This window comes from Corapipo altera, unplaced genomic scaffold (genome assembly GCF_003945725.1).
Source record: "Corapipo altera isolate COAL_440 unplaced genomic scaffold, ASM394572v1 56, whole genome shotgun sequence".
NCBI lineage: Eukaryota > Metazoa > Chordata > Aves > Passeriformes > Pipridae > Corapipo > Corapipo altera.
The window spans coordinates 5,390,399-5,411,110 of NW_020884896.1; the positions used below are offsets into that span (position 1 = coordinate 5,390,399).

The 20,712-nt window shown below is 57.7% G+C and overlaps 1 protein-coding gene across 6 annotated transcripts in view; it reads left to right on the forward strand.

Moving 5' to 3' along the window:
- The window catches only part of KCNIP2 (potassium voltage-gated channel interacting protein 2), a 43,977-nt gene that overhangs the window by 18,848 nt on the left and 4,417 nt on the right, over positions 1-20,712 (forward strand). For 2 of the 6 annotated variants that reach the window (XM_027648045.1, XM_027648041.1), the window contains exon 2: positions 20,485-20,609. In XM_027648045.1, the coding sequence (XP_027503846.1) occupies positions 20,485-20,609 (125 nt within the window). Of the gene's footprint in view, positions 1-5,535; positions 6,002-9,325; positions 9,435-19,261; positions 19,358-20,484; positions 20,610-20,712 lie in introns of those variants that run through there. The other 4 variants (XM_027648047.1, XM_027648042.1, XM_027648043.1 and 1 more) reach the window with 4 other exon arrangements.

Consider the following 20,712-nt stretch of genomic DNA (forward strand, 5'->3'; position numbering starts at 1 on the left):
GGATGTACTGTTGTAGGGTTGCCAGTCCCTGCTGTGCTGTGTGTTGTGCCCTTTTAGGATCTCCCCAAACTTGGCTCAGCTATGCAGTGACCAGTGCAGCATCCCCTGGTCCAGGTCCCCCCACCCTGGGACACTGTCCTGCCATGGTGTGGAGACACTCTGTTGGGGGGCTGCCTGTCTTTTGCAGGAGCATGACCTGAATAAGAGACAGGGAGAGCTTGGTTTGAAGGGGATGGCCTTTCTTTTGGGGAGCAGGAGGTGAGGTTACCCTATACCAACACTGGTATAGGATTGGTGGGAGGTGGTGGTGCTTCTGCACCTTCCCTTGGGGTTCCTTCTTGAGGTATTAGTAGGGACTGGGCTGTTCCTTGCTGGATCATGGCTCCACCTCCTTTTCCATCCCTGAGGGAGAAGAAGCTGTAATTTCCATCAGGTCCCTTTTTGTTCACTTCCTTCCCTATTAATAAGAGATGAAACTTATGAGATAATAGAGACTGGATGGATTCAGAACTGATAGATACTGCTTGTGTGGGGTGTGAATGCAGTGTAGAGATGGAACTACAGCTGGGAAAAAGGAACTTGAGGAAGAGATGTTGTCTTGAGTCTGCACAGAGCATCTCAGGCTGGCTCTGGGAGCAGGGAAATCCCATTGCCACCACATGTCAGACTCCCTTCTGGCTCTGATTACTGTGCAAGATAGTAATTCGCTGCCAGGCTGAGCTTTGGAGCGAGCAGCTCTTAGCCTGGGTGGTCTTGGAGTTTGACTTCTTTTCCTCCCATTCTGGCACCCATCCTTGTCTCCTCCCCTGTGTGGAGACAGCAAAAGTGGATGCCTGGAGATGCAGAACACTTGCAGTGCTGGGGGGCTGATGCCCAGGGATGCAGGATGCTTGCAGTGCTGGATTGCTGTGGCAACAGGGATGCAGGACATTTGCAGCACCGGATGGTTGATATGTGGGGATGCAGGATACTTGCAGCACCAGCTGGCTGGAGAAGATAGTTGATGTCAGAGGATACAGGATGCTCACAGCACTTAGTGGGAACGGATGGCTGATGCTCAAGGATGCAGGATGCTCTCGGTGCCGGCTCCCCTCCGGAAGGAGCATCCCTTGGAGAGAGGTGGCTCTGGGATGCAGCAGGGCCCTATTGGTCAGCGGGACCTGTGGAGTCTGCCGGTTGCCATATCAACCTTCCTCTGGTTCCCAGCCAGCCGGGGCGTGAAGTGCCGGGTCGGTCTGGTGCCAAGGGGCGGACCGGGAGCCAGGGGCAACCCGAGGCTCTGCCAACCAGGGAAGCGTCCATCTGCCTCTGCCGGAGAGCTGGCTGGCACTGCCGGGCTCCCCGGCTCCCCGCATCACCCTGACTCTGCTCCCCACCTCTCCCCACAACTTCGTGGCACGGAGGGGGCCGGCGGCGGGCACGGCACGGGGGAACTCGCCCGGGCACCTCGCTCCCTCTCGGCGGTCAGCTTTCGTGAGCCCGAGCCCCGGGAGGGGTATCACCGCCAGCCTCTCTGTCCCGCCGTCCCCCTGAACCAGAGCATCCCCGCGCAAAAGTTGCCGCTGCCCGCCGCCGGGTTTCGGGGCCGGCGGCTGCCGCGCTGCCGGGCGCTGTCGCTGCCCGCCCCGCCGGGCTGCACCGGCCGCCCATGCCAGCGGGCTCGCTCCGGGCAGGAAGGCTCTGTCCTCCCCCGGGCATCGCCCGCTGCTCGGAGGAGAAAGGGGTCTGTTTGGAGGCCGGGAGGGGGTGCGGCTGGGTCCCTCCCCAGCGCTGGGAGCTGGAACCATGAGCCACTGCCAGCAGCGCTGCAAGAGGCAGCTGGGCCGGGTGATCCGCTTCTTCTATCAGTTTGTCACCGGCACTCTCTCCCAAGGTAGGTGCCGCCCTGGAGGACACGGGGTCTCTGTTCTGAGGGAGGGGTTTCTGTCTGATGAGTTCTGCGAGGTTATTTGGGGAGGGGGGAAATCCTGTTTAGGTGCTGAACGTTTCAGTTCCTGGCAGAGGGGTTACACTGAGCTCCGTGTGGAGCAAAGCTGAAGATCGTTCCAGGAGGCAATGAGAGCCCCTAAAGGCCCCCTGTGGACTTGGGGTAATGGGAATGTTTTATTTGGGGAGGGGACTGGTGCAGAGTGGAGCGTGAAAGAACTGCTGTGCACATAAATGGCAGCTGGTCGGACTCTTCCCTGCCGTATCAAGGAATATGACTCCTCTGGGGCCACAGCTGTGCCCTCCATCCATCTGGCCAGGAAAGCCCTGGGTGTGCCCCACAAGCCAAGGCAGGGACACACCCTGATGCCTGCATCTGTTAGTGTCCTGTGATGCTTGGTCCTGGGGACAGAGCTGCATGCTGTGTGCTCCTGGTTTGCTGTCACAGCCGTGGCAGGACCCTCATCCCCATGCCAGCCCCTGCACAGACCAGCCAGTTGGACAGGACCCTCTCTTCTGAGTGTGAGCCCAGAACCACCTCCTAAACCCAATGGGCACATCTTGGGGAGGTCATTGTGTGCCTGTGTGTGCTGGGACTCCTGTTGTGCCACTCCTGCCCCTGTCCCTGTGCCCCTGTGCAGGGGGCAAGCTGCCACCCCCATGGCCTTGCCCTGCTGAGGACCACTGGGCTGCCCCTCTGAGCAACAGCAGTGCTGGGGGGGGATGCACTTCCTCCCATGAGTGTGGGGAAGGCCTTATTGGCAGTGTCACGCCTTGGAGCAGGGCTGGGACTTGCACTGCCTTTGCCAGGACCCAACCTGCCTGAAAACCCCTTGCAAGTTCTGGCCCCTCCTCGCCTCGGGAAACCCCTGTGTCTCCCCAGCCTTTGCCCATCCCTGGGGCCAGGGAAAGGCGGGGATAGCATGGAGATGCACTTGGTACAGCACTGGGGGTTGGGACATGGGAGCAGTATCCACGCTGTGAGCCATGCCCAGCTGGCATGCTACCTTCCTGCCCACAGGGACCTGAGCCCTGGGATGGAGGGTCCCCCTGCATCAGGGGACAGTCCTCCAGACCCAGCAGTGTGCCAGGCTCTGGAGGCTGGGTGTGCCGCAGGCAGTGCCAGGTCCATCCCTGCTTGTTGGCTCCACCGGGCACCAGCCAACTAGTCCGGAGTGAAGGGGGAAGTGGATGAGTCAGCTGAGTTCTGCCCTGGGCATGAGGGGCTGAGCTGCAGGTGATGGAGCGAAGTGGGGATGGGACTTTGGTACGCTTCCACCCCCACCACCTGCAAGGACATCCTGCAGATCTTTATCCCAGTGTCCTGGGCTTTGCAGCTGGGCACAGTGGCACTGAGGCTGTAGGGGGTGTCCCCCACGACTGGGTCTCTGGACTGGGCATGCGTGGTACTGAGCAGCACCAAGGGCTGTCCCTACAGCCCTGCTGGGTATGCACGGGGCTGGGATGGGCACAGAGGGCATGGCTGGCCATGGGGCACTGACTAGCACTGTGAACCCTCTTCTCAATGTCCTCCCAAATTCTCGGACAAGCCAAGGTTGGGTAAAACCCAAAGCCAGGCAGCTCTATGTCCCTCTAACTCAGGGTTGGGAGTGGGATACGGGGCTTGCAGAACCTTCTCCACTCCACAGCATCCACTCTTCCCCAGCCGCTGCTCTGGTCCATGGGTGACCAGGATGTTGCCCCCTGTCCAACTGCTATCTTACCCTATGGTCCCCTTTTGGGGGGCAATGAGCCCCTCTGTTCTCCCTGCATAGGTGAAGGAGGTCCCATGGAGCTCTCTACAGAAGGCACTGGGTGCCCAACCAGACGTGCCCCGGGGTGGGGGGCCCCCAGCTGGGTGCCCTAGGGAGCTAACCAAGGACGGGTCGCCAGAGAGGAGAAAGAGAAATGACTCAATCAATTAACCAGATTAAAACTGTGACTTCACCTCCCAAAAATAGCATTTCACCAATATTTTAATGTGCTTATTAATAATCTGCTCGCGCTCTGATTAGCAGCAAGGTAATAAGGGATCAGCTTTAACCTAAATTTAACTCTCCCTAATGGATGATGGCCCCGAGAACAAAAAAAAAGGAGAAACTCCTATCCATCAGGCTGGCCCCCCAGTGGGTCAGCATCACTCAAGGTACCTGAGCAGCTGCTGCCCAGCTGTGCCTGGGGATTATCACCTCACTCTGGTCCAGCAAGTCCTATGACACATTTTGTGGAGGTAGTGCCCTAACACCCTGCAGCACAGGGTGAAGAGCATTTTAGAGGTAATCACAGGCATGACTCTCAAGCAGGGCTGAGCCTGGCCATGCTCAAGGTGCATGGTCCCCTCCTGAAGAGACAGGTCCCTTGATGATGGATGATTCCTCTGTTCTGTCCCCCATCTGCTCCCATTCTGCAGCAAGGCACAGTTCCCTATTCCCCGCTGCTGGTGGTGCTGGGAGGATGGAGATGGGGACCAGCCACCTGGCTACCTGATGGCTCTGGGTGTTGCCCCATGTGTGCTTGTGACATGCTGTGTGCACGGAGCTGCTTTCTGGGCAAGAAACCCCACTCCCAGGCACTTCTATCTACACACAGCGGGTGGCTGTTAGGGTGGTTAAATTTAGCTGGGTGGCAGGGCTGCAGTGCCAGCAACACCAGACAGCCAGGGTGGGGGTGGCTGGAGGGGGGATGCTTCATGGCTGTTATTATCACAGCCCGAAGTGGGACGGGAGGCACTTGGTGCCAGCCTGTGCTGCCTGTCCTGGCATAGCCGTGCCTGGGGAAGTGCTACAGGGCCTGCCATCCTCCCCAGGGCTGAACCATGGGCATATGCCAGAACCACTTTGCCAGCCTGTCCACTGTCACCTGTGGATGCTCAGAGCAGTTGGTCTTGGGGAAGAGAGAAGGGAGGGAGTGGCGGATCTGGATGCTTGGATTCTGCTCTCTGAAACAGGCACAGCTGGAGAAATTCTGTACTCCTGATCCCACACCTGGGTGGCCACATCCCTTGGCTGTAGCTGTAGGGTGGGTATGGAACATCTTGTATGCAAAGAGATTTTGGGGTGAAACACTTGGGTCTGTCTTTCTCAGCCATGTATCTGTATCCCATGGGGCAGCTGATGGGGCCAAGCGCAGTCCCAGGACCAGAGGTGTCTCAGGCATGGGTACAGCTAATCCCACATGGTTTTGGATCTGTGAGTGTGCCCAGGCCCATGGTGGCACTGTCCAAGTGCACCCAGCATCACAGAGTGGGAAACAGGCTAGTTGGCTCTGACTCCAGGCTGAGAAAAGCAGATGATGACCCCAGACATCCCTGGGGAGGTGCTGTGCTGGTACACAGGGGACAAGATACCAAAGCCTCTCTGCCAGACCCAGCTCTCTGGGATGACAGAACTGCAGAGACACCTTCCTTCAAGGTCCCATGTCTGGAGCAAGGGCGGACACAAGCATCTCAGCAGAGATGCTGGTGTTCACTGATCCTAGGCTGCAGCATCATTCCCTAGGGAGCCCTGTTTCCAGAACTCCCAGCTCCTCCTGTGGGGTGGCAACAAGGAGTCGAGCCCTGAGGATCCCAAGGTCAGCAGGGAACTTGGAATAGCCCTTGAGCTGTGGTGATGCCTTGCTTGCCCCGTGGCACTGACTTGCACCCACATGGGTAATGAGCCCTGTCTGTTCTCTGCCCCCTGCTTCCTTCTCCTGGCTGATGGTGCCACTCTCCCCCCGGGCCAGGAGGGTTATTTTTAACTGTTTGCCATGTGCTGCCTGAGCACAATTAAGGTAATTGGTTTGGGAGCCTGGCTCTCACACAACGCTCCCAATTACCTGCCTGCCTGCCCGTGCAGCCCCCCGCCTCCCTGCCCGCCGTGGCCGGCTCCTCTGGCAGGGGGACTGTCGGGACAGAGCTGCCCCAGATAGCACAGTGGGGCTGGGCGGGGGGCACAAGTGGGCACAGGGGATGGAGCCATGGAGAAGACATCCCTGCACAACGACAGCCTGCTCTATGCCTCCCTGATTGCCATCCTCCTCCTCATCTCCTATTGGTTCACCACTCGCTGCTTCAAAATCATCAGCGGCATTGAAGGTACGGGGTTGGGGACTTTGGGGGACAGGGTGACGCTGGCCCATCCCATCTGCTTCCACAAACCAAGTACTGAGGCAAGCCAGATGCTTGGTGTGGGAGAGGTGGATTGGGGACCCTCTCTCTGCCTCTCTGGGGCACCTCCATCTCCTCCTCAGTCTCTTAATTTGTTCCTCCTGGCCCTGGTCCTGCTCCACTGGTGGCAGGGCTGTTTCAGGGTCCACCATGCTGCTGGTGTCCAGGTACTGCTACCCCTCCCTGCAAGATGGGGACACAGATGGACTCCCTGGAGCCTCCTGCTCTTGTAGGGTGCCCAGTGCTGATGCCAGGGCCTCAACCTGCATTTTGGGGCTCTGGGTCCCTTTGGGGATGACCTACATCTTTGGTCCTTAGCTGGTGTGTTTGGGAGCTCTGGGATGTGGTAGGGGTCCCAGTTTTCCTGGTGAAGGGTCTCTCCAAGCCCTGCTGCAGTAGGATGTGAGTGTCAGAGATTTTGCAAGGTGAGACCCCAGGGCAAGGAGCAGGGCAGGAGGGGTGGCACTGGCATCGTGTGTCTGAGGACGTGCAGAGCCTCTCTTGCCTGGGGTGTGCATTGCTCCATCCATCCGTGTGACCTCTCTCTGCAAAACTCAGCCATGGCCTTAAGGTTCTTCCTATGGCATGGCCAAATGCTGGCTGGCTGCAGGGGCAAGGAAACATCTCTGGGAGTGATGCCTCTTGGTGGGATGGGGGGAAAATCCCTGTCCCACTTCTGGTGGGGTGTGTATGCTTTCAAACATCCCTTTGCAGGCAGCCGAGGGTCTGGCTCCATTGGTGAAGTCCTACATGTTGTCCCATGTGTCTCCTCCATGCGGGGGGCAGCTCCAGACAGAGTAGCATCCTTGGGAACCCAGCCCATCTGGATCTGCCCTCAGTTGGAGGGAACGTGTTCTGGGCAAGAAATCCTGGAGAGTTTGGGGGTGTTGGGAGCTGGGCTCTGACGTGGTGTGTGGCACTGGGACATGGGACCAGCACCAGGTGCCTGTGGCAGTCCTGGTGGGATCTTGCAGTCATGCTGGCAGCAAACAGTGGAGGGTTTTTATCAATGGCTCCAGCATGGAAATGTGGAATCCTGACGTGGTGAGTCGGAGATTTATCACTGCTCTGCTGTGGAGGATGGCTGGCATGGGACAGGCACAAGGGCAGGAGGGGAAGCTGTTACCTGTTACCAATGACGGTCCATTCAGGGGCTCAGCAGGTTTGCTTTACAGAGGAACTGCCCCAAACCCTCTTTGCTGGGACAAGCCCTGTCTCAGGCTGGAAGGGCTCCTCTCACTCTGTGTCTGGCCTAAACTAGGTTGCAAAAAGAGACCCACAGTGTGCAGGACAGGCATTGGCACTGGGAGCAGCTGGAGGTTTGAGGAGATAATGGGGTGTAACTGGGGTTTAGCAAGAAAAATGGCTTTAAAAATGCAGTTGGCGTCAGTGGGAAACTTCCTCTGAGAGTGCAACAGGTCTGTGCCACCCTGGCCTGGAGGGACTGACTTGGGGCAAAACTGGGAGGCAGCCACATGAAATTCAGGCTCAGTGCCTGGAAACTTGCCTCTTTCCAAGAAAAGGAAATGTCAGGTCTGAAAAATTCCAGCCTGAGGGATGTTTCCCCAGGGAAAACTTTCAGCTTTCTCCTCAAGACGCCTCTGATGCATCACTGGCATCTTCTGCTGGCGTTAGAGCCTTGGGAGCACATCCCACATGGGCAGGAGATGCTGAGCCTCGTGGCACGGAGCCACTAGATAGCCTGGCCGTGCCGTGACCTGGGACTGAGGCACCAGCCCTCTCTGTCCCATGCCAAGGGACAAGTCTGCAGCTTTCTGGGCTGGAAATGGGGGTTCTTGGGGGATTGGTGTGGGACAGCCCTGCTGGGAGCTCTTGTCAGTAACAGCCAACACCTCTGCCATCCCCTTCTCTCCGCCGGTGTCCCAGGGTGACGTTTCTTCCCCTGGTGATATATTTCCCACCCAGTACAAAGACAACAGGGAGAAAAGGGGATTTCTGCTGCAGTCCTGTTTGCAGGGCCCTATGTGGAGGCAGTAGGGCCTTAGAGCTGGGCAAGGGGTGTGCCCCATAGCCTGGGCAAGGCCACCCCACCTCTGCCTGGGGCAGCCGGCCTTGTACCTGGGGGGAACTGTGCAGGGTGGGGAGCAGTGGTAGCATGGGGGCAGCCCTGCTCCCTGCCTGCCACACTGGTGCTGGAGTTAAAACTGATCTTGTTTTGTGCACCATGTGGGAATTGTCCACCTGGAGATGGGCAGTGCCAGTGGTGTCCCTGCGGGAAGCTGTGCACCCCAAGGGTTCTGAGCCCTGGTGATAGGCAGGGACCAGCGGACACCTGGCTCCCCAGTGGTCCCTGTGGCTTGTAATTGAGTAGCCAGGCAAGAGCTGGAATTGTGTTAAAAAAGCAGAGGAACTAAATTTAACTCTGTTGGCTGTGTGTGAATGTGTGCTCGAGGCACACTGATGTCTGGGTTCACCCTCTGTTTCCAGCTGCTCTGCGACCTTGGCTGGGTCCCTTAGTCCCATTGCATCCCCAGCCCTTGAATCTACTCCTCTTCTGCTCATTACTGCACTGCCTGTGGGTCTGGTAGTGTCTTGGGCATTCTGCATCACAGCCTCTGCTCCCACTCGTTCTCACAGCCCTGCTTCCCATCTCCCCTTGGTGCTCCCAGCAAAACAGCTGGACCCATCTGCCTGCTTGGAAATGGGGCAGAGAGAATTGTTGCCCCACATCCTCCCATGATGCTCAGCCATGTTGATCCCCACGGGGCAGACGTGTCTGGGGCACAGAGGACAAATCTGAGTCATTTCCATCCTGGATGTTTAGCCAGTGCCCATTGTCCTGCCCCTCCCCATGTCCCCCCCTGGGAACCAAGTGCCTTTTAATATCTGTGGCCCGTTTCCTTAGCAACTGCATTAAGCAAATCGATGGAGGTGGTGTCATTGGAATGGGAGGGCATGCCTCCTTCCCCCCTCAACCCCCCCATCCTTGCCACCCCCCCCGCACGCCTCCCTCCACTTGGCCTCTCTCCACCCTTACTCGCAGGCACAACCCTGCTTTGCCTGGGCTCTCGGCCGTGGCTCCTTGAGCCGCCCGCCACAGCCTCACGCTGACCCGCTGCTTGCCCACAGCCGATGGCGGGTGCCCCCGAGTAGAGGGGTGACAGCTGATCCCCCACCAGGGACAGGGGCAGGTGTCCCTGGGGATGTGTGGCCTGGTGGCTATGGTGCTGGGGTGACGGGGCTCCAGGACTGTGGTGGAGAGGGCGGGGGAGTGAGGGGCCATGTGACACTCCCACCATGAACCTGGAAGGCCTTGAGATGATCGCGGTGCTGGTGGTGTTGGTCCTCTTCGTCAAGGTGCTGGAGCAATTTGGCCTCTTCGAGCCTGTGTCCTTGGAAGGTAACGGGTGTGGGTGGTGCTGGTGCCTCCAGGAACACGAGAGGCAGGCAATGGGTGTCCAGAGCTGCCTCTAAGGATGCTCCAAGAGTGCTGCATCCATGAGAGAGTGAGAGAGTCCTGCGACGTGGTGTTCGTCTGCTGCTTGTAGAGGCATAGGATGCAAGGAGTGGGGTGTCCTGCCTGTCCCAGTGGCTGAGGATGTGGGGAGGGGACAAGGCTGGCAGGGTGTCTGCTGTATGGTGGTGACTGATGTATGCTGGGGTGTTGTGGGCTGAGACTGTGTGTAAGTGTGCATTTGGGCACGAGGGTGTTTTCCAGCACCTCTACAGGATCCAGATGTTGCCAGAGACCATGGTCACCTCACTCTGTGCGTGAGGTGTCAGACTTAGCACCAGCTTGCAGAGCAGCCAGGCTCAGGAAGGATGGGTATCTGCTGGGCTCCCTGCTCCTGGCTCTCCCCAGGGCCCCCTGTGGCCCTTGGGCAGGATGGAGGGACACAGAGGGGGCTGTCCAGCTGGGGATGGGCAGTACAAGGTGCTGAGCAGTGTGCACAGGATGCACTTGTTGGAATCTGGATCCACTCGGGGGATTCTATGCATAGTGGGAGGGAGGTCAGGACTGTTTGGCTAGGTGCTCCCTGGGTTCCCAGGGTGATGTTTGTGTGAAGGGTCCCCCAACCCTGCCCAGCCTCTGCCCATGCCTGCACACACCCACCTGAAGGATGCTGCAGCCTGCCCAGCCCCTGGGATCAGGGCATGTACTGGGTGAGGGGGTGACAGACAGTTTCCCTGGTCCACTGGTACCCTGGAATGCTCTGCTCTGGTTCTCCAGTGCTAACTCTCACACAGGCTGGGTGTAGTGGTGAATGCTGGCTCCCCTCCACAAACAGTGCCAGGGCACTCCCTGGCACCACTCTTGGGCTGTACTTGTGGGTTGGCTGTACCTGGGGGTGGGGAGTGAAGGAGCAAATGAGGGGTCTTCTTCTGATCTTGCAAACCTGCTCGCGGGACAGGAAAGCATGGTGGGTGAAAGTTTTCGTTACTGCTTAACTGCTCGCTATGTCCCTGAGCTCCAGCAGCAGTACTCCTAAGTGGATCATACCAGGAAGGAAACTGCGGCAGGAGCTGACCTGGCAAGCATCCTGCCTTGTGAACCCCAGCAGAGGGCATGCTGATTGTGCCCAGCTTGGACCCCCCTCCCCAGTTCTTCTGGTGATTTAGGGGGTGCCTTCCCCAGACCCTGATTTCCCCCTTCCCAGTGCTTTTTTTTCCTCGTGTAGCTGCTCGAAGCTTTGGACTAAAGTTGGCATTGACTGCAGCTGCTCTGCATCTCTCAGGTGTGATGGAAAGCACGGAGACAGAGAGCCTCCCATCTTCTGCAGCAACCCTGCTGAGTGGCTAAGGACAAGGCAGGGGCCACTCCTTGGCTGGTGTGGCTCCTCTGTTTCCTGGGGTTCACTTCTCATCCACCCGCAAGTGACTTTTCACTGGCCTGGGACAGGGCAGGAGAATGGAGATGGGGTGCCCTGTGTCCAGCCTTGTCCCCATCAGCTGTGACCCCTCCAGGGGGGCAGTGGTATGCCTGTCCCCAGTCACCTACATTCCCATGGTGGGGAGCTGCAGCTCCCTCTGGCCTGGCTCGAGATGCACCCCAGCTGTGGCAGTGAGAATGAGACCCAGGTGCCCTGGATTGCCAGCAGCTGCTCCCATTGCCTAAAGGTGTCCAGAGGAGAGGGAAGCATATTGCTCGAGGGGCAAAAATTGGCTGACGTTGAGCTGAGCCCCGGGCACTCTACGAGGAGTTCTGTGTGTGAATGGCAGTGTTTTGGGATGCAAGTGAGATCCTGTTGCATGGGTCACTTCCCCCCCTCGACTTGAGACGCAGGAGGTAGGAGATTTTGCTCTCTGTGGAAGGTCCTAGGCAGTGTTTGGAGCTGGGAAATGCTGTGTCCACTTCAGGGATTGTTTACAAGCCACGGCTCGGTCGACAGTGACAGCCCAGAGACCACAAAGAGCCTGAAACCAAACACTAATGGCTCAGGTCTGCTAATGGACGCAGGGCTCCACCACCTGCTCCAGAGCCATTGATGCTGCCTGCCGCGCTTCCCCTGCTCTGGCTGGTCCTCTGCCTGCGGTTGTCTCTCTGCCCAGGTCGTGCTGGTTTTGTCCCGCGGACAGATTGTGCTGGGAGGTGTCCTACCACCACAGTGATGGGCTGGGAATGGAGCACCTCCAGACGGGACTGGAAAAATACCCAAGCCCTGGAGATGGGTTAAGTGGGAGCATCTTGCAGACAGACTCTATCTGCCCTTGGGGGAACTTCAGGGTTAGTGGTTTCCCAAACTCAGCTGGATGAGGCCCTGAGCAGACTGTCCTCCATTTGGAGCTGGCTCTTCTCTGAGCAGGGGCTTGGACAGAAGCACTGACTGTCTGCACCCCCTTGCCCTGTCTGCTTGGCACTCTGTCCTCTTGGACCCTGCACAGCCTTGGTGGCACAGGCACAGCCATTTCTGGCAGCAGCAATGGAGCATCTCCTCTGAGTGCACTGTGCTCCAGGATCTCCAGGGCTATCGATGCTGGAACTGATGTTGTTTACCAGCTGGCTAATCAATGATGGACTGTGTCACTCCATCTCTGCCCTGTGCCACTGTGCCTGTCCCCAGCCCCAAGCATCTCCTGGCAGAGCCATGCAGGGGGGTCCCAGCCCTCTGCCAAGAGCCTGCTTTGGCCAAGCACTTGGGATGGGGCAGAGAGAGGATGGGGAGAGAAACACTATCAGTTTGGGCCTCTGAAGTGCAGCATCAATAATTCAGAGCAGAGCAATTGGTCCTGGCTGGGAGGGGGGATGGCGGGAGGGAAAAGGCGGGAGAGCCACCCAGCCTCAGATTAATATTAGATGAAGCTGCAGATTGCTGTTGGCAGGATAATTGGTGCCTGCCCAGGGCTGTTCCTGCCTCAGCTAGTCAGGGTCTGTGCAGGGGGAGGCAGGATTGGGGGTGTCTTGGAGAGCCCCCAACACGGGGTGTGCTGGCCTCTGCCTTCCTTCGGGGGGTGCTGCTGCTGTCCCAGAGCTGAGGATCCGGAAGGGGAAGCAGGGCTGGGGATGGTGCCAAACTCCTCTAGAGTCTGGGGAAAAACTGGAGGGGGGGGGCAGCCTGCCTGGGTGCCACCAGCACCCCAAAAGATGCCAGGCAGGAGGGTGGTGGCAGTGAGCAGTATGAACACCTCCTGATGGCTGGCTCAGGGTGAGGGTTACTCCAGAGAGGTGAGAAAGTGAGCATCCCTGAGGTGCTGGTGAGAGCAAAGCCCCGTGCCAAGCCCTGCTTTCCTCCTGCTTTCCAGGAACCCTGAATAGGAGTATTGCATCTTGGCTGAAGGAGGGACTGGCCTTTAGGGATGTGATGCTGGGGTCCCTGGGCTCAGGGTATCATCCAGCCTGGTCGGTTTGACAGACCCTAGAGGTCAAGGCAGGTTGGCTGCAGAGCCATAGATCTTTGAAATCTAGCCTGGGACAACTGCAGGTGCTCCAGGTGGAAGTTCTGGGTTCCTGAGGGTGCACCAGAGATTTCCCCATGTGCAGTGGATTTAACCCTTGCTTTTCCTTTTCCAAGGGCTAACAGGTTTTTCAGCTGGGCTGGACAGGGTCTGGTGGCTGAATCAAGATAGAGCGGGCTCATGGTGAGGGCTTGCAAAGGAGGAGAAGCAGCAGGGATGTATGGTACCTGTGATCAGGCCCTGAGCTTGGATCCCAGCATAGCCTTAAACTCTGAGTTGTGCTGTAGCTGGGCTGCATCCTGCCAGCACTGGGATCCTGGAGAAGAAGATCTCCCCTCTGTGGAGCCTCTTCCACATGCTCCACACCAAGGGACATCATACCTGGTCATCCCTGTGAACACAGGATGGGATGCACTGTCTCACCCTCCCTAGAGAGGGGGCGAGAAGGGGACTTGGTCCTAGGTCTCCTTGGCTGTGACTGCCAGGGCAGGGCAGCTTTCCCAGCCCTGAACTCCCCAAGGTCCCCAAGCACCCACGGTGCACCCTGTGCCTCTGCTGCTGCATGGTGACACGTCCTGCTCAGCCCAGCCAGACCTAATTAGCTTGTTGAATCTCTTCTGCCTCCGGCCTTGTGTTAATCACTTTTCACATTGCTTCCCTCTGAATTCCCTCTGGCCTGGCTTGCTCTTGCTGTTGCTGATGTGCCTGGAGAGGGGAGCAAGGGGACCCAGCTGGACATAGAGCAGGGCCCCCACTCTGCTGTGTCCTGCCTCAGAGACGGGCTCTGAGCCAGCAGATGGAGGGGTAAGGAGATCACTCAGCCACAGGGAGGTGAGAAAATCACAGGCTGGAGAAAAAGCAATAAATCTAGAGAGCAAAGGAATCTATTGGGACAACCCTTCTCTGGAGCCCTGCTTGTTGGTGGAGGGTGAAACCTCGAAGTCTAATGGGAGATGGGGACTGTTTGGACTATTGGAGTCTGGAGGCAACGGGTTGCAGAGGGCTGGTCTCTGTCAGATGATGGGAAAAGGGCTGCAGGTAACTGGGGAGATGAGTGGGAGCTGGGAGAAAGGAGCAATGGATGTGGGGTGCAGCACCACGTAGGGCAAAGCTTTCCCACTGCTACAGGAATTAGTGGCTGTGGGGGGGAACATGGTAAAAGAAGCTAGAGCCCCTTTGCCCTCCCTGTGGGGCTGTGCTAGGACTGCAGAGGGAAGAGGCTGCTGTGGGTGTTGAGCTTCCTGGATTGCCAGGTGGGTGTTGAGGACAGGGGTGGATGTGGCCAAAGAAGAGGACCCAAAATATGTTAGAGCAATGGATACACGACCTGTTGGTTGTGCTGGGTGAGGGTGGGAGCGCAGGGAGCTACATGGTGCTGCTGCCTTGTTTCCTTTGGCTGCCTTCCTCAGCTGCGCCGCAGACAATCCAGGCTCAGACAAGGGCTGCAAACAGACTTTGTGTGAGTGTGATTTGGTGTTTCTTTGCCTCCATCCCCTCTACCTCCTTGCTGGCGCTGGGGATGCTGTGAGGTGAATGGACTACAAATCCTATCCCCTTGGGTAGCCAGATCTTGGATAGGAGATGTGATAGGAGGATGCGTGGATAGGAGTGATCAGAGGCTGAGCAGAGGGACAGGAGGAGAGGAAGGCACTTTGCCCATGAGGTGCTTTCAACCCCCTTGTCATGGAGGATGTCCTTGAGCTACCTGGGATCTGGCTGGGCTGTGGCTGGGCATGTCCAGGTTTTGTCCCTGTGCCTTACTGGGGAAGGTATGGATGGCATCTGTATAATGGGTATGCAGAGCACCAGTTCTCTTATGAAATATGGTGTTTGCAGCCAAGAGGAGCTACTGCTCTGCTGGGGCATTTTTTTGGGTAGCTCCTCTGGCACCCTGGATGTGCCGCCGATTCCTGCTGCTAGAGAGGTTCCTGTGATGGGATGGGGGCAGGATGTGTCCCTGTGTGTGGGTTTTGCAGGAGGGTGATGTTCCAGTCCTGCAGCCTTACCTGCTCCATTTGGAGAATGCCTGTGCTTCACAGTCCCTTGGCACCTCTATCCTGACCCATTCCCTGTATAAAATTTTGTAGATGGTGTGGGCTGAAGAAATTATTATTCTGCCAACATCTCCTTTGGGTACATCCAGGCTGTCTGGGAGCACTGTCATGGGCTGGGGGTGGGAATGGGGACAGCGCTGCTGTAAGCCCTGCTCTGCTCTGCAGCCCCTTCTGGCCCACGGCCCTATCTTCTCCTTTCGGGATCTGCTCAGCACAAGGGTCGTGCAGCTGCTCCTCCCTCTGGCACTGGGGAATATCTGCCCCTGAGCCTCTGCTGTCCCACGAACCATAGGCTTAACTTGGCAGCTTTACTTCTCCCAGCTCTAGGTGTCCAGGCTGAGGCTGCCCCTGTCCCACCCCCAGACAGGGACCCTCTCTCTGGCCCCCACCAGCTCTGATGTCATTCCGCTGATGTCAGCCACAGTGGCTGCTGCAAGGCACCTTGGTTACACTTGGCTCTGTCATTGTTGACTGATGAGGGTCATTTGCAGAGCTGCTGCTGGTGGGACCCATCCTGACATCCCCCAGGGTGGCTGGGGGAACTCACTCTCTCTTTCTTCTGCCAGCCTTCATTGCAGACCCCAGAGAGCTGTGGTTGGTGGCACTGACAGAGTCTGGGCGCTGCCAGGGGTGGGCAGAACTGGGAGCTGAGGTATCCTGCTTGGAGCTGAGCCTTGCACAGGGATGATCATCAGCCACAGATTTTAGGGGCAGCTATGTTCAGCATTGCTGCCCAGATGGACCCAGTGCCATGGCCTGGCAGGGGGAGCCTGGGGACTTGCCTCTGGCCTCCAAGGAGAAGGTGATGCTCTGGAAGGGGATAGAGGCTCTTTTACAGAAAGGAATGTATTCTGGGAACTGTTGACCTCTTCCCTATGCTGCCAGGCTGTCTGAAAAGGCAGAGGGTCCTCTCGCCCAGCAGCCTTGTGCCACCCCAGCACTGCTCCTAGGGCAGAGTGCTGTGACAGATCAGCCTTGGGGTACCAGCTCCTCCTGATCTGCTGACTGACCTAGTGTTGCCCCATGGAGCCAAGCAGGGTTTGTGAGAGCTACATGACTGGTAGGCTGCTGGTGCTCTGCTCCCCTCCTGGAATGGTGCATGCCTGGGAGCTGAGCTGGGGACACTGCAGGGGGTCTTGGTGCTGTGGGTTGCACGTTTTCCACCCATCATGGTGATGCGTTTATTGACAGGTTACTGAGAGTGATGGGGGAGTTTTGGCACTGCCTGTTGGTTTGTTATTGTAGGGTCTTTTCTAGCAGGAGGATGCTGTGGAAGGGATCTGCTGTTAGTCTTCTCAGCCAGCTGTCCCTCGGAGGGCACTGGTAGCTGTGGCTCTGGGGAGGACAGGGACATCATTATGCATCAGGCTGACCCTGGCTCCTACTTTTCATCTGGAGAGACTATGGAGCAGCCCAAGCTCGAGTTCTCTCTGGGAAAGGGGCGTCAGCCATGTACAGCACTCTGTAACCCCCCCAGCATGGTGGCATTGGCTGGATCCAGCCCCCAAGGACACATCAGCTGTTGGTGGCTGAGTACAAAGTGGTCCATGGCTGTCCTGCTGGTGATCACTGCTGGGACCAGGGATCCACTGTTATAGGTTACTTCAGAGCCAGTGTGCAGCAGCCTCTGAGATTCATTTCAACAGCATGTGGAGGTGGGAATGGGAAATTCCTTCCCCTTCTTGTGCTGCCCAAGGATGGAGGCTCAGTTTGTGTGTGTATTTTGAAGTTGCCAGGCTGTGGAGTGATGCATGGGAAGTGACAAGCCACTTAACCCGGCAGACCTCCCACCGCAGATAAAACACTGCCAGCCCTTTCTGTTGGTGTGTTCTGTGCCAGCTGCTGGATGGTCCTTGCAGAAGGGTGGAGAGCAGAGCGGTATCTGGAAAAGGAGCTGTTCCTGAAACGAACAGGACTTGGTGCTGCAGATGTCCCTTGTGACCAGTGGCAGCTCATGGTTGCGCTCCACTCCTGGTCTTTGGGTAGAGCTGTTTCCCAGCAAGGGGGAACCGCCAGATTTGCTTGTGATTTGGATGCTGGGGACAGAAAGGGGGTGGTGTGTCCTACCCAGCAGAGCCCTTGGATACACCAAAGCCAGGACAGCAAAGCCCCAGCCCGGGTCACCCCTCTCCTATTTTTAAGCTGCATGTGCTGAACATGTTCCCTCCCCTGTCCTGGGGACCCAGGAATTGGGTCCCCTTTGGTTTCCTTATTAAGCAAATGCCCATGTTCTTTATTTTTTTCTTTTTCCTTCTTTATAACAAACTAAAGTGTAACTTGCACCCGACCTGACCTACTGCACGTGCCTATACCTGCTGCCCCTGTGAGTCCAACCACAGTTTACTCTCTGTTGCATCTCTCTCGCTGTGTGGTTTCCCTCCTGCCCTGCTCCCTCCCCAGTCCATGATCCAATATTGGGTGTTGCTCTGCCCATCCTGTCCCTTCTCCTTCTCCTCCTGGGCAAAGAGGACATTCCTGCCTACCAGGTCTGTTCCCAGAGCTCCACTCTGTTGGAGGGACCTGGCAGCAAAGCATCCTTGGAAAGCTGAAAGGTGCAATTTCCCTTTCTCTCTGCAAAATAAGGCCCTGGAAACATATCTGGGACAAAATCATGGTTTATGTATAGCTGATGTCCACTTCTAGGAAGGAAAAATCCTCTTTCCTCTCCTGCCTGCAAACCCTGGGGCAGACAGGAGCCAGGTTGTGCTTTTATGCCAGTGCCACGATCCTGGTCCCCACTCTTGCCTGTCACCCCCTGATGAATGCCAGGGGGTGCATTTGTTCATTCCTATGTGTTTGCACATCCCTGGCACCTGCTGTGGATGCCACTTCCTTGGGGAGAGTTTTCACTGTCTGAGTGGCTTTGTGTGATGTCCTGCTAGGACAATGACCTCCTGGAGCTGTTCTCCATCCCCCAGAATGATGGATCTCCCTATCCCAGCCTGCTGCACTGGTGTAATCTCAAAGGGTCCCAGGTCCTGCCTGTGGGCACTCAGAAGCCTACCTGTAGGTGCTGGATGCAGACCCACATCCCTATCCTCGTGCTGGGTACCATGTAACACCATTTCTCTGTCATCTGGGTCTCGTCTTAGCCCCCCAAGGCTAAGAAAGCTGCTAGAGAAGCCCCATCTGCTGGCCCCCTAAAGAAACAACTCCACAACCAGGGTTTGGGATGCACAGGCATTGTGACCTGCTGCTTGCAGATGTCCAGGATGCTTGGACCAAACGCAGTTTCACCAGAGCCCCAAAGGGACTTTGCACCTTTCGTATCATTTGTGCTCCATGCTGCTGTTTGCCTCCCTTTGGGGGCTGGAGCCCAGCATGGCCTTCATCCCCTCCTCTTCCTCCCTTCCCCACCTGCAGCATTAGTCCTGTGCTGAGTTTGCTGGCTTGAGGCACTGCGGGAAGGGAGGGAGTGGGTCTGCAGCCATGAGGGAATACCAAGTGGGAGAGATAGGGCTTAGCAAAGTCATTGGGGTCCAAATGGGGGAATAGGGTGTGTCAGGTGGGTCAGTGCAGTGAGGGGACCTACTGTTTATGCAGGGCCACTTGAATGTGATGGCCATGGGCCAGGCTGGTGTGAGGAGCCCCTCACCCTGCCCATAGCCTGGCCAAGGCAAAGCCCTGAGCCTTGTTCCCCTTCTGGCTGTCTCAAGCAGGTCCCTGGACTCGGGTCCCAGTGTTGTGCTGGGGTGGGGGTGCATGCTGCAGTCTGGACTGCATGGCGGGATTCAGTGCACGCTTTGCCTTCAGCCTTCAGGTGCCAACAGGATCAAACCCAGCCTGAGCTAGGGGAGGATGCAATGCCCTGGCTCAGCCAAAGGCTATTTCTTGGCCTTCATCCTACCCTGTCTCCCTGCACAGCCCTATGGGGAGGGTCCCCAGGGAGCAGATATTTGTCCTCAAGGCTAAAGGGCAGAGTCCAGCTCTGCCATCTCCTGGTTTTCTGGGTGCCTGATTGTCTCCAGTGCTCCCTGACATGCTCCGATGAGTGGGTGCAGAGGTGCTGAGTGTGGGTAGCTCAGCAGGGTTGCCCCTTTGCCACCCACATCCTTCCCAAGGAGGGAAATTTGCGTGCCGGGTTTGTCCTGGGATGAAGCAGGAAGGCTGAGCAGAGCCTCGGCTGGGCTTTGCCTTCCTGCTCCTCCAGCCTCACGCTGCATGTGCTGCCTCCGGCCCCGCTCACCCCGCGCCGGGTGCCCAACCCTGCTGCCCGCCGGGACCGGGGCCGATGCTCTGTTAACTCTTCTTCTGCTTGGTGACTCCTTCTTTCTTCCAGGCAATCCGCCAGTCCAAACTAAAAAAGCGCTGAAGCAGCGATTCCTCAAACTGCTGCCCTGCTGCCGGCCCAAATCCATCCCCTCGCTCAGCGAAAGCAAGTGCTTCTTCTTGCCTTTGTGTGTGTGTGTCCCCGGCGGTGCTGCTGCCTGCTCTCCGCCCTGGCCCTGCCTGCGGGAAGGGGACGCCTCCGCCTCTCCCCTGCTGTGGGTTTGGGGCTATCAGGATCAATCCTGCCTTGAAGGGGTCCGATCCCGTGGGCTCTGCACCAGCCTCTGTCCTCACCTGCCGACGGGCTGGTTTTCTTCCTCTCCAGCTCCCCGGAGCAGCTCCCAGCGGCAAGACCCGCTTGGGAGCCGGCTCAGGGCAGCCTGACCCTCCTGGCGCTGGTTTAAGGGGTGGGGGGTTGTTGCTCAAAGTTCAGTGTCGGTTTGGAGATGGAGGTGTGATGGGGGGATGAAAAAGGCTGAGCAGGGAGTGAGCGCAGAGCCACTTAACGCCCTGCACTGGGTGTGCTTGGCTCCTCGGTGAGTCCAAGCCCCTGCCCAGGGTCTCTTTCTGCCCACCGGTGCGAGCCAATCGCCCTTGGGAAAAGGTGAGTATGGAAGGGCAGGGGCTGAACCATCCCACGGAGAGGGGGTACCTGCTATGGGACCACATCCCTTCTTGGCTGAAGTGGGGTCTGGGGGTGCTGGCTGCTGCAGGTAGGGGTTTTGCAGCTTGGCAGATGGGTGGGGAGAAGCCATTGATGAAGGTGGGGGCGCAGTGGGCAGGATGGAATCTAGAAAGGCTGGGGGACATTTGGGGCTGGGAGTTCTGGAGGGGCAACTCTCCTGCTGGACATGAACCCTGGTGCAGCACAGACCTGCAGGACATCAAGGGCCTCAGCTCCACAGGGCAGACACTTGTGCTGGTGGGAGGACAAGGGCAGGCAGGGAGGGTTTCAGCACTGGAGGGGTTTCACACCCCCTTTCTGCTCAGCCTGGGCTGTACTGGAGGCTGGGGGGGCTGTTGCCCAGTGTCCATCCCTGGTCTGCCCCTAGAGTCTCTCTGAGTGTCCTCTGCTGGCATAGACATAACTCTGGCTGAGCAGACCACCCCAAAAATATGTCACCCTCGGCAGGTGTGAGAGCACGGGATGTGCCCTCCTGCCCCCTGGCATGACAGGGTAGAGTAGGACAGTGCTGGCCTCAGCTGCCCTCTCTTCCCCTGGGTTCCTTGCAGACAGTGTTGAGGATGAGTTTGAGCTCTCCACCGTCTGCCACCGCCCCGAGGGGCTGGATCAGCTTCAGGAGCAGACCAAGTTCACCCGAAAAGAGCTGCAGGTCCTGTACCGAGGCTTCAAAAATGTGAGTACCCCTTGACCAGCTTTGATAGCCCCACCTCTGCTGCCATGTCCACCTCAGCGTTGTTTTGCACCTGGCAGTGCCCAGTGTTTCTGAAGGCTGTTGG